Genomic DNA, 13,232 nt, shown 5'->3' with positions numbered 1-13,232 from the left:
ATATTTGTAAAGAGATGAAGAGATTCTCTATCACCACTTGATGAAACTGTGATGTTGTTCTACTGGATACGTTTATGCATGCAGTTTCATGCCTACATTTTGGAGACACTGATACTAACTTTAAATAAAGACTTTCCAGAATCTTAACCGTTGTATATTGTCAAATTGCAAGAGGTAATTATTCAGTGATTCAGGATGAAATTAGTTTTTGTTTCTGCTTGGAAAGAGTGCTAAGATATTATGTAGGCCCAGCTAATCAATGTCTTCAGGATTGTTAGAAACACCAGGAAGGTGTGTTAGGCCCCATGCTGGTTTTTATATAAACAGGACGTGATTATAACATTATATGAATTATAAGAAGAAAAAAATCAACATTTGAGATGATAATAGATGTATTTCCCTTTATTTTGAACTGTTTTTGTTCAGCATACAAATAATGATGGTCAACAATTGAAAATCAATTTTTATTAAAGACCAAAAAGTTCCATAACAGGATATTAATGTATTTTTTCATCCTTGTTAAAAGCTCTGAGATATCTGTGTTTCAGCTGGAGAGTAATGTCAGGCTGAAGCCTATTTATTTGAAAGCAGATGAATTATGAGAAATTGCAAAGCCAGAATCAGGTTATTTTCATGTCATCAGTGCAAAACATAGGTTAGCAATGCAACTAAACCAACATACGATACCCATACACAAATGTTTTGACAAACTTTTAAGATGCCGGAGGTCACCGCTTTCACTTTCTATGTTTACTGACAAAATACACATCAGCTGAAAGATCTCAAATTTGTGCTTGACCATTGTTTTATATCTATTAGTGACCAAAATTTGCAGGTTAGGGTTAGAAAGAAGGACTCCAAAAATTGTGCCCCTTCAAAAAAAATTAAAAAATTTAGGTAGATGACTCAACATTCCTGTGCCAAAACACTACTGTCTGCTGACAACAGTTAAGCAATAGTCAGCGAGAAAGCTGTTATACAGTAGAGTCGTTCAGTCACGTACACCTTCACATCAATGAATTCAATCAATGAAAGTGCAAACAATTGCAGGAACATTTAATAAAGACATGGCACTGAGTAAATGCTTGTTCTTAAATTAGCAAGGCTCCAGACTTAAAAAAGACAACGGAGAATTCAAATTTATTTAGGAATCAACTGCAGTCACTTTTTTTGTTGTTGTCAAGATCATTATTACAAATTTATGCATAACCGCTTATACACTCCATTTAAGAGCTGCCCTACAACTTGCAATTAAATCTAATCTCCTTTCACTTTTGAGGTTATTTCACTCTGAACAGACCAAACACACCATTATTACTGACATGCTTCTGATAAAAACATGTTTAAAAAGGCTGTCAGTCAGGCAAGGTTTAAAATTGCAAAATTAAGCATTTGTAGCATAATGTTGATTACAATCAAACTAAAGAATTTTGATGCAAAAAAAAAGGAGAGAGAGAAAGATTACAATGGAATTAAAAGGTGCCAATTGTTGAAGGATTTAAAAATGTGAACTTCCTGTGATGTGGCTTGATGAGTTTCCGTTAATGTGCTGACAAATTTCTGATTAAAAAAGACTCCCAATTTATATTTGACATGAAACTGTTACAGAACATAACTGGTCATTTTTAGTAATGGTTATAGTTTAGTAATGGAAAAGCGTGTCATTTATATGGAAGCATGGCACCAGTCGTGTTATTCCGTTTATGACGCCGAGGCTGTCTAACCGTTTGAGACGTTTGTTCTCAAACCTATCGTGTCCCCAGTTTTTTAACTGACAAACTCTGACAGCAAGCAGAACTCGTACTTGCAAATGTGAATAAACTCACGATAAGATGATGCTTTTGGTAACCGTGCTGTACTTGAGTGTGACTAACAATCACCCATCCTTCATATACAGTAGAAATTCATTCAAAAGCATCCATTCTATTCTGTTGATGAATACTTCTCAGTGGTTGATCACACTCAGTATCCTCTCTACACCATCTCCTCTGCGACTCGGCCTCAGACGATGATGAAATACGACAAAACCAATAAAGTTTTTAGATTGGAAATTAGCAATATAAAATGTTATTTTTTGTCACATTGGCAACCATTTTAGTGGCATAATATGAATAAGATTCAGGTTCTTTTTTGTATGACTGCAAGTCAAAGACACATTAGAACAGTCAGCAGTTCATAACATCTCAGCGTCGCTGCGTGTAGCTTTAATGCAAGCAGTCTGGGTGTGTATAAATGTGTGAAGCAGCAGTAGTGTTAGAAGGGGTAGGGTCCCACGATGATGGTGAGCCGTAGCAAAGAGCTTGAGCGATAGTTCATCACTGTGTGTTGAGTGATCATCTCCAGATCAACGATCAGCTCCTGTGGGCCCTCCAGGGACTTGGTCAAGACCAGCATCGCACCAACGCTGCTGAACCGCTAATGCAATTAACAACAAATACATGGAAATCAGACATACGGCAAAACAGCGAAATATTCCCAAAATATCATCGAATTTCCTCAATGATGGTGATGAGAAATAAATGTAGTTTTAATCAAAATCTACATTATTTGTGTGCAGACTGACTAAATTAACAAGCAGACATGAGGTAGTGGTAGAGCACTCTTCAATTCACAGCCTCGAAAGAGGTAACCTAGTTTTTTAAAGGGGTCATATACTGCTTCATGCACTTTTACAAGTTGTTTGAACTGAACTGTGTGTTGGCAGTGTGTGTACACAATCACCCTATAGTGATAAAAATCCACCCAGTGGTTTTTTGTTAATCTACTAAAATCTTTACCCCTTTCTCAAATCGAGCCGATCTCAGATGCCGGTCTGTGTGACGTCACACAGACAGGCCCCTCCCACGATAGTTTGATTGACAGTAGTGTTTCAGCACAGCTCTTAGCTTAGCTCCGCCCTGAGTGAGCTGTCATCAGTCCGCCATTGTTTCACCGCCGGAGCAGATGTAGACAAGAATGACTCTTAAGCAATCGAGGTGTTCTGTTGTTGGATGTAATAATGAACATAGCAGTCCTCATTTACTCCCGACATCTGAGCTGCTGAAGACACAGTGGATTACATTTTTTCTGAAGGGTATGCACCCTTGATCTACATAAATGCGTCTATGTTCGCGTGAATCTTTCATGATCCAGCCTCATCTACAGAAGAAGTGAGTGTAGGGTTTTTTTAACGAATCTTTGCAAATCGCCTTTCCTAATAATGTGCTAATTAGCTAGTTTCACGATGAATGCGGCTAAAGTAAACAGTCTCTCTGAGAGCAGCTCGGAAGAGAGGGGCGGGGGCAGCAGAGCTCATTAACATTTAAAGGAAAATGCTACAAATCTGCATGTTCTGAAAAGAGCCGTTTTTGACAGGGTAAAAAAGGTGTTTTTACACTACCATTGAGAAATTTTAACCAAACTATGTTACAGAATTTTCATTAAGACCCTAAAGAATCATATCAACTTGTGGAAAATGGGCATCCTATGACCCCTTTAAGGAAGTTATAAGCCTTATATTTGGCAGAACATAGTCTTCCTAATTCTGCTGTGAGCCAGTTGTTGTTGTTGTTAAAGACCCTGCATGTATATAGTATTTGTTCAATTCAGGCATCTCCATATGTCACATGAAATTGTGTGGTACATATTTACAACATACCAACATACAGTAGCTCCAAATACCAAATACATTGGGTAGCTCCCCCTCATGCTGCCAAAACAGCTCTTAAAACCTCTGAATGTGTCCTGTAGTAGCTAGCATCAAGACATTAGTAGAAGATCCTTTAAGTCCTGCTTGTGAGGTGGGGCATCCATGGATTGGATTTGTTGGTCCAGCACATCCCATAGATGCTCAATCGGATTGAGATCTGGGGAATTTGGAGGCCAAAGCAACACCTTGAACTCTTTGCCATGATCCTCAAACTATTCCTGAACTGTTTTTGCAGTGTGTCAGGGTGCATTATCCTGCTGAAAGTGGCCATTGTTATCAGGTTTCCCCAATACAACATTGTCCAGAGAATGACTCTGTCTCTGTCGGTATGCTTTTTTCCCATAGTGCATCTGCTGCCATCTCTTTCCCAGGTAAATGACTCACACATACCCACCTGAACTAGAAGACCAGGCAATCTTCTTCCACTGCTCCATGCTCATGTACCCACTGTAGATGCTTTCATGGCTGACAGGGTTTGTCATGGGCACTCTGACCGGTTTACGCAGATTCATACGCCGCAAACTGTGATGCACTGCATGCTTTGACATCATTCTATCATGGGCAGCATTGTTGGTTTTTTTTGCATTTTTATACTACATTATCTGTTCTGTGTGATCGGACTGGTCTGCCTAGTATTTGTTCCCTTCATGCACATCAATGAGCCCATGACCCTGATGCTGGTTCACTGATGGTCCTTCCTTGCATCACAGTTGGTAGGTACTCTACTAACCACTGCATACCAGGAATACCCCACCAGACTTGATGTGTTGGAGCTGCGCTGACCCAGTCGTCAATTCAAAGTCACTCAGATCTCTTCACTTGCCCATTTGTCCTGCTTTCAACTCATGAAATTCAGGAACTAATAGTATATTTGCTGCCTAATATATGAAACTCCTTAACCATGTAATGATGAAATCAATGTTATTCACTTCACCTATTAATGTTGTGGCTGATCAGTGTACAGTAGCTAGGACAGGTCAGGCAACAATTCACCTTGAATCAATCTTTAAATGTGGCTATTGTAGCGTCTGGACCACTCAAACACACAATATATATTTTGTTAGCTAGATTTAACAAATACTCTGTAACACCCCAGGAAGCTGAACAGGCCCTTGGTTCCATAGCAATGCTGACACCAGATACTTTTACGACTTTGTGGAATGTGAGCAGAGACTCTCAGCTGCATTTTCCAGAAGCAAGAGGCACAAAGGCAGTGTAGAAATGGACTTTTCTACTAATTAATTCATAGGAAAACCTTTCTTTGAATGAACACACATGATCCTTCAGCTCATTGGGTATATTATTGTCATTGTGTATTTGGTCTTTGAAATTGTATACTGTTATGCAGGGATCAGGGCCGGGCAACAAAAACAGTTTGCACTGACTGGATGAGTGTAAGCCAGCAGATCGTTATTTTATGTGCTTTGTAAAATGTGCACTTCATTGGGTATTCATAAGATTAATTTATCCTCACTCAATGTACCTACAGGTACAGTAATGAATACATCCCAAAGAAATCAGTGGACAAAGTTTTGAAAGTTCTTTAAGTACTTGTCAATTCATTATGTATTACTCCATTACAACAATTTGAATGATGTATCATGGTCTTGTTTTGTATGTAAAATTTCAGGCTCCTTTATATTACCACAATGCCCATTAAATCGGTGTAAAGTTGATGGTGGAAAGAGTGATTCTGGACTTTATCTCCAAAAGAGCATGTGCTGAGCGTGTGTTGCACATACACTTCTCACAAGTAGCCCACACCAGAGGTAACTCAACTCAAACTTATTCATAAAGTTCTTTCAAAACTAGACCAAAGTTCTGTATGGAGAATCACACTGCAGAAACATTACTGAAACAACTACTGTAAATCAGAGCACCCAATTTACAATACAGTCTTCAATGACAAACCATTTCACAGTCTTGAGGCTGCAACAGCAAAGTCACAGTCATACCTTCATTTCAGATGAGAGCAAAGAAAGACGGAGCTGATCTGATCCCCATCAGGGTGAAGCGGAGGCTACTTATCTACTACACTGTGGCTACTTGTGTTATCATTTAATCCATTACAGTACACAAAACAGTCGTCCTGGCAAAAAGATGAACACAGCAACAATACTACGGTACTATTAATATACTGAACTCCTCCAATTTCATTTTCAATACTATAACAAAAATGCAAGATTGGAGCATCTGTGTTTGTATGAAACCAGAGAGAACAAATCCGTGATACCTGGATGAATGGTATGTTATTCAGCGTTGCTTGTTACTGGGAATAACACACCTCAGAATGTCGCAACTGACAAGTCAGCATCAAGTATAAAAGCACCTTATATTGGATTCAATACTTTATCAGCAACCAGTGTAATGATGCAGGTGAGATGTGGTCTCTTTTTGTTATTTGTTAAAAATCCTATATCATGATATGAGTACATTTATTTCACTAAAAGTACTATAAAAGTAGTATTATGCTTTTAATTCCAAATATATAAAGATGAAACCTGGCACGGTACAATTAAACACTATCTAAACAGACTTTCTCCCATCCTCCTCCCACTGGATCCCCGTCTTCCTCCAAAATAGCTCCCCATCCGAGCATCACACCACTCACTTACATAGGCACTCTCTGTCCAGAATTAAAGCACTTACAGTATTTAAAAGTGACAGTGACACTGTTATTAAAGTTTATTTAAATCACAAATAAACTGAAATAAGATGCAATGCAGTAAAAAATAATAATAATAATAATAATTATATTTCCCCACAATGATAAATGTGCTGTCAAATATCCTGCTCTGCACTTGGGAAAGAAAGAGCTTGGGGAAACAATCGGTGCTGAGTTCATTTCTTGCCTAATGTTTTCCTATTTTATCCAGATATTCCAAAGCAACTGACACAGAGAAATGCTTACATTCAGCATGATCGAGACATTTATATTTGATGATGTGATACTGGGGAAAACAAAACTGAATTACCTGCATGTGTGCAATGTGCTACACAAATCAGGCCTTACCTTGCATAACAAGAAACTGTGTTAAAACTGAATGTGAGAAGAGATAAAGAATGAATGCACAGTGTGACCAGAAATATCTAATTTGTCAACAAAAGACTTGCATTGACTGACATTTACGGCCTGAAGCTACTAATGCAGCTGGCTTACAGCACCACCCAGTGGTCAAACCACAATAGTCTGATGCTTTCTTTGTACTTCAAAACCATTTAAAAAAAATGTTGACCATTGCCAAAAACATGATTTGTCAGAGAGATATCAAATGAAATGACTTTACCAGTTTGAGAAATACAAAAATGAAAGGTTTGGTTACCCACCCTAAGGAAGAACTCTCCTCCATCATTGCCAGCTCTAATCCTGAAGGTGTAGTGTGCACTGGGGAAGATGTTTGTGGCTTGAATCTGGAAGATATCTGCTGGTACGCTGCGCTCTGAATGAATGCTCATGTATTTGTAAACAATAGACTGCGACAGGCCTCGACATGCACCCGCAGACTGGCACGAACACCGGCTAGGAGTGAAAGCAAGAATATTACTCTTCTATTTTTTTTCCTTTCCATGCTTAAGTGTCTCTGGTCAATTTCTGTGATCTTCATCTCTAGCTCTAGTACTAGGATATAAACACAGACTGACTTACTTTTCCGACGTCAGCACGTAAGGCTCCAGACACGGGTTCTGAGGGTAACAGCGATGACCTCCGTAATAGTTCCAGCACATCTCATCTTCCCTACACTCGTGGCCTGTGTCACACTCATTGATGTCTATGATACCAGAGAAAAGACTGTGATTAGCAACATGTCATATTTACTGTAGTCTATATATGAGAATACAGGCCTTCCAACAGGCCAAACAACCCAAGTGTAATATTGCTTTTTAACAATAGTTTAATACGTTGGTTATTAGTAACTATTTATATGGACAGTTAGTTCACATATTTCTTCTCTAACAACAAAAACAGTCTAAAACCAGTCAAAGCATCAAGTAAGGGTGCGCAATATCAACTGTCTACAACACCACATTGTCGAGGATGTCATTCACTTTACAAAGCCCAAACAAAAACATGCCTTGCATACTTTCATTATCAAGGTGTTCATTTGACAACCCAAACAAAAATCAAGATATGGGGGCAAACAAAAGTATATGTACATCATAAAATATAGTTAAGCAGCATCATACAAACAAGATTTTTTTCCCGATTAAGGGCACGATTGCAAATGTGACGCTTTATACAACAGTTTAATAAACAAAAAGTTAATAACGAGTGACAATCCAAGAACTCTTAGATTGTCTTTTGAACTGTTCCTGAATTTTCACAGTTCCTGTTGGTTACTTCTTGCGTTAGATCGGTTTCCTTAGCAGCTTATTATGTTCACCTGTGTCTAGTTTAGTTCATCAGTATCCTGTGTCTAATAGCTCTTTATTGTTTCAGTTGTCCTTTGCAAGTTCTTGTTTTGCTATGTTAAAGGTAGTGTAGGCAATTTTTTCCAGAAATATTTTTTTGTTGAAAGTCTGTTCACATCCTGATAGCAATGAATAATTACAGCAAGTTAGGAAGTAAATATATATATATATTTGCATACCTACACACTGCCAATAGAGATAGTTTGGGGCGTGGCTACTGTAACAGGCTGACCAGAGAGTGTTTAGCCGATTTTAAAAGAGCACGCCAAAATACACAGAGACAGATGATGGGGTGAAACAAGGGTAAACACTGGCAGTACTGTTAAACCCCATTCACACCAAGAACGATAACTATAAAGATAACGATTTTAGCGTCCACACCAGCGAACGACGAAGTGCACATGCGTCTGCCTCTTTAAATTCTCAAGCTCGTTACAGCAGGATGGATTGTGATTGGCTGTCAGTGTTTTATCCTTCATCAGCTGGAAAAAAATCGTTTTGAAAGTGATCACAACGATATCGTTCCTCTGTATCGTTATTGTTATAGTTGTGGTGTGAACTATGCTATTCTTTAATATTGAGAACGATTTTTAGAACTATATCTTTATCGTGCTTGGTGTGAACGGGGCTTTACAAGATGAAGGAACTTGATGGAATGTTTGGGTTTAAATCAATATGAAGAACTTGCGGTTTCTTTTTGACAGGTAAGCTAAACTTCAAGTTAAAAGTATTTCTAATATGTTGCACCTTTTATTGACCTACTTTTACCTGTTAAGACATGCCTACACTTTTATAGACCTGTAAGAGCTGTGTTTGTGTTTCCTCCTCGGCTAGTTCTGTCCAGTACCCTGGCCCCACCTCACTTCCCTGACTCAGCCTTCTTTGCCGGTTCCATCTAATCTCCTGGCTCTGCCTCCTTTGCATGATGGATAAACTCTTCTATGGATTATCCAAAGCAGTTTACAGATGAGGAACATCACAAGCGGAGATATGATACTCAAACCATAGCACTGAATCCAGTGTTTCTAAATCAAAGCAGACCACTCTTTACGCCGTTCTGCAGAAAATCTAAGTCACAGACCTGATGGGCAAACAGAATATTTTGCCTTTGGTTGATCATCTTTGTTGATAGTTGTAATAAAATATTTAAGAAGTTCATCATGAGGCTTAATAAAATCCTTCCCTGCAGACAGACCTACAGAACCTCGGACACATATTTGGTGTGTTTGTACTGGTCCTAAGAGCCGTTCTTATTAGCATGTTCTTCAATTTCCATTGAGTGCATATGAAAAAAGGAAAAAAAACCTTTGTAGGAAACCTTTCCTCGCTGAGGAATTCCTGACGTTGTTGATCAGCAAACATAATTTATTGGCAAAGACCTTCAAGCTTTGATTCAGAATTTAGATATCAGGCTAAAGTTTCACATTCCTGAGTATCCTCAAAACAGATGAACAATGTGGAGTTGCAAATTAAACCTTTGAAAGACCCCCTTACATCAACATAGAGGGTGGGCACTACATTTGGCTGTTCCAGTAAACCCTATGATCGATTCCAACTGGTCTCTCTCCTTTTGAAATATGTTGTGCTAACAGATTCACCTTTAATTTGAAGCTCCTCTTACTCTTGTCCACCCTATGAGATCTTTTAAATTCCTTTGTTAAATATTTGAAATCAAATTCTTGGCAGAACTGTTAAGCATATGAGTCACAAGTCAAGTAATGAATGTGCTCTTTCTGTAAGAATAACTCTAATCACTATAAGGGGGACTTGGGGACTGATGATTTAAAACTCTGGTGTTCACTCGTCTTTCTTTCTAACTGAAATGATTTTCTCTAAAGCCTAATGCACTTGGCAAGCAGAAAGTGCACTCAAACCAAGCACAGGAAGATCCAGCGTTAGCACTTACCCACACATGAGACTGAATCCGGCGCGAGTTCATAACCCTGATCACACTGACAGACATATGAGCCCAGGAGGTTGAAACACTGATGTTGGCACGGCTGAGTCTGATCACACTCATTCACATCTGAAACAAAAGCCAAATCCATACACAGTTACTGAATACAATTATATCGGTAATCTATCTACAGGTAATTTACTCATAGTTATATTCAGCACAATTCCAAGTGTAATATTGCTTTTTAACAATAGTTTAATACGTTGGTTAATAGTAACAATTTATTTGGACAGTTCACATATTTCTTCTCTAACAACAAAAACAGTCTAAAACCAGTCAAAGCATCAAGTAAGGGTGCGCAATATCAACTGTCTACAAGACCACATTGTCGAGGATGTCATGCACTTTACAAAGCCCAAACAAAAACATGCCTTGCTAGTGCATACGTTCATTATCAAGGTGTTCATTTGACAACCCAAACAAAAATCAAGATATGAGGGCAAACAAAAGTATATTTACATCATAAAATATAGTTAAGCAGCATCATACAAACAAGTTTTTTTCCCGATTAAGGGCACGATTGCAAATGTGATGCTTTATACAACAGTTTAATAAACAAAAAGTTAATAACGAGTGACAATCCAAGAACTCTTAGATTGTCTTTTGAACTGTTCCTGAATTTTCACAGTTCCTGTTGGTTACTTCTTGCGTTAGATCGGTTTCCTTAGCAGCTTATTATGTTCACCTGTGTCTAGTTTAGTTCATCAGTATCCTGTGTCTAATAGCTCTTTATTGTTTCAGTTGTCCTTTGCAAGTTCTTGTTTTGCTATGTTAAAGGTAGTGTAGGCAATTTTTTCCAGAAATATTTTTTTGTTGAAAGTCTGTTCACATCCTGATAGCAATGAATAATTACAGCAAGTTAGGAAGTAAATATATATATATATTTGCATACCTACACACTGCCAATAGAGATAGTTTGGGGCGTGGCTACTGTAACAGGCTGACCAGAGAGTGTTTAGCCGATTTTAAAAGAGCACGCCAAAATACACAGAGACAGATGATGGGGTGAAACAAGGGTAAACACTGGCAGTACTGTTAAACCCCATTCACACCAAGAACGATAACTATAAAGATAACGATTTTAGCGTCCACACCAGCGAACGACGAAGTGCACATGCGTCTGCCTCTTTAAATTCTCAAGCTCGTTACAGCAGGATGGATTGTGATTGGCTGTCAGTGTTTTATCCTTCATCAGCTGGAAAAAAATCGTTTTGAAAGTGATCACAACGATATCGTTCCTCTGTATCGTTATTGTTATAGTTGTGGTGTGAACTATGCTATTCTTTAATATTGAGAACGATTTTTAGAACTATATCTTTATCGTGCTTGGTGTGAACGGGGCTTTACAAGATGAAGGAACTTGATGGAATGTTTGGGTTTAAATCAATATGAAGAACTTGCGGTTTCTTTTTGACAGGTAAGCTAAACTTCAAGTTAAAAGTATTTCTAATATGTTGCACCTTTTATTGACCTACTTTTACCTGTTAAGACATGCCTACACTTTTATAGACCTGTAAGAGCTGTGTTTGTGTTTCCTCCTCGGCTAGTTCTGTCCAGTACCCTGGCCCCACCTCACTTCCCTGACTCAGCCTTCTTTGCCGGTTCCATCTAATCTCCTGGCTCTGCCTCCTTTGCATGATGGATAAACTCTTCTATGGATTATCCAAAGCAGTTTACAGATGAGGAACATCACAAGCGGAGATATGATACTCAAACCATAGCACTGAATCCAGTGTTTCTAAATCAAAGCAGACCACTCTTTACGCCGTTCTGCAGAAAATCTAAGTCACAGACCTGATGGGCAAACAGAATATTTTGCCTTTGGTTGATCATCTTTGTTGATAGTTGTAATAAAATATTTAAGAAGTTCATCATGAGGCTTAATAAAATCCTTCCCTGCAGACAGACCTACAGAACCTCGGACACATATTTGGTGTGTTTGTACTGGTCCTAAGAGCCGTTCTTATTAGCATGTTCTTCAATTTCCATTGAGTGCATATGAAAAAAGGAAAAAAAACCTTTGTAGGAAACCTTTCCTCGCTGAGGAATTCCTGACGTTGTTGATCAGCAAACATAATTTATTGGCAAAGACCTTCAAGCTTTGATTCAGAATTTAGATATCAGGCTAAAGTTTCACATTCCTGAGTATCCTCAAAACAGATGAACAATGTGGAGTTGCAAATTAAACCTTTGAAAGACCCCCTTACATCAACATAGAGGGTGGGCACTACATTTGGCTGTTCCAGTAAACCCTATGATCGATTCCAACTGGTCTCTCTCCTTTTGAAATATGTTGTGCTAACAGATTCACCTTTAATTTGAAGCTCCTCTTACTCTTGTCCACCCTATGAGATCTTTTAAATTCCTTTGTTAAATATTTGAAATCAAATTCTTGGCAGAACTGTTAAGCATGCTAATATGACCGACATCAGCTAGGCCTTCTTGCCCTTATATCGTACTGAAATCTATTTCACTTTATGGTATTAAGAGTGACAATAAGAGTAAAACGATAACGTACTACTTTAATATATTAGAAGATTCCTGTATGTTGCCTAATAATGATTCTTCTACAGTCAATATAACACTTAAAAACACAGACTGCTATTTAATGTTTTAATATTTTTTAGATTAACTCAAACAATCCCCTTCAACACCTTGCAATTTTTTAATTAATTGGCTCAATGTAATGTGCTACTTACAAAGAGAGGGTTGTACATTAAGAGAGAGAGATACTGCAGGATATCTTGAATTCCATTGAACACACACTCTTGTGCAAAGCTGTGCAGACAGGAAGGCAGGTTAGGTCTTTGACTCACCTACACAGCTGTGGTTGTTGCTGGCGAGCTGGTAGCCATCTTTACACTCACAGTAATAAGAGCCAGCAGTGTTCACACATCTGTGCATGCAGTAGTGTGATAGCATACATTCATTTCTATCTGCAAAGAGGTTTACACACACAGTGCTTGATTAAACTTATATAGGATTCTTAACACATTTACAGGGTGATAGAAAAAACTTTTTTCGTAGACGAAGATTATTTTCTTAATAGACCAAGTCTGATGTTGAAGGTAATGAAGACAATTATTAATGTATTTGAGAATGTTTTATTAAATAAAATCATTCTAGGGAGTTCAATGAATTTAAAGGGGGGGGGGGGGGTGTTAATTGGGGTTTTAT

General features: G+C 38.2%; 1 protein-coding gene across 1 annotated transcript in view; it reads right to left on the bottom strand.

Moving 5' to 3' along the window:
• Positions 1-404: 404 nt before the first annotated feature.
• efemp1 (EGF containing fibulin extracellular matrix protein 1) overlaps positions 405-13,232 on the bottom strand; it is a 24,241-nt gene continuing 11,413 nt past the window's right edge. Inside the window, exons 6-10 of the mRNA XM_016241854.1 lie at positions 12,872-12,991; positions 10,005-10,124; positions 7,335-7,458; positions 7,016-7,208; positions 405-2,415 (exon numbers count right to left, since the gene is read on the bottom strand). Coding sequence (XP_016097340.1) covers positions 2,254-2,415; positions 7,016-7,208; positions 7,335-7,458; positions 10,005-10,124; positions 12,872-12,991 — 719 coding nt within the window. The 3' untranslated portion in view covers positions 405-2,253. The remainder of the gene's footprint in view (positions 2,416-7,015; positions 7,209-7,334; positions 7,459-10,004; positions 10,125-12,871; positions 12,992-13,232) is intronic.

Source organism: Sinocyclocheilus grahami, unplaced genomic scaffold (assembly GCF_001515645.1).
Source record: "Sinocyclocheilus grahami isolate Dianchi unplaced genomic scaffold, SAMN03320097.WGS_v1.1 scaffold636.1, whole genome shotgun sequence".
Taxonomy (NCBI): Eukaryota; Metazoa; Chordata; class Actinopteri; order Cypriniformes; family Cyprinidae; genus Sinocyclocheilus; species Sinocyclocheilus grahami.
The sequence above is the reverse complement of the archived record's forward strand: the minus strand, read 5'-3'. Positions and strand labels throughout refer to the sequence as shown.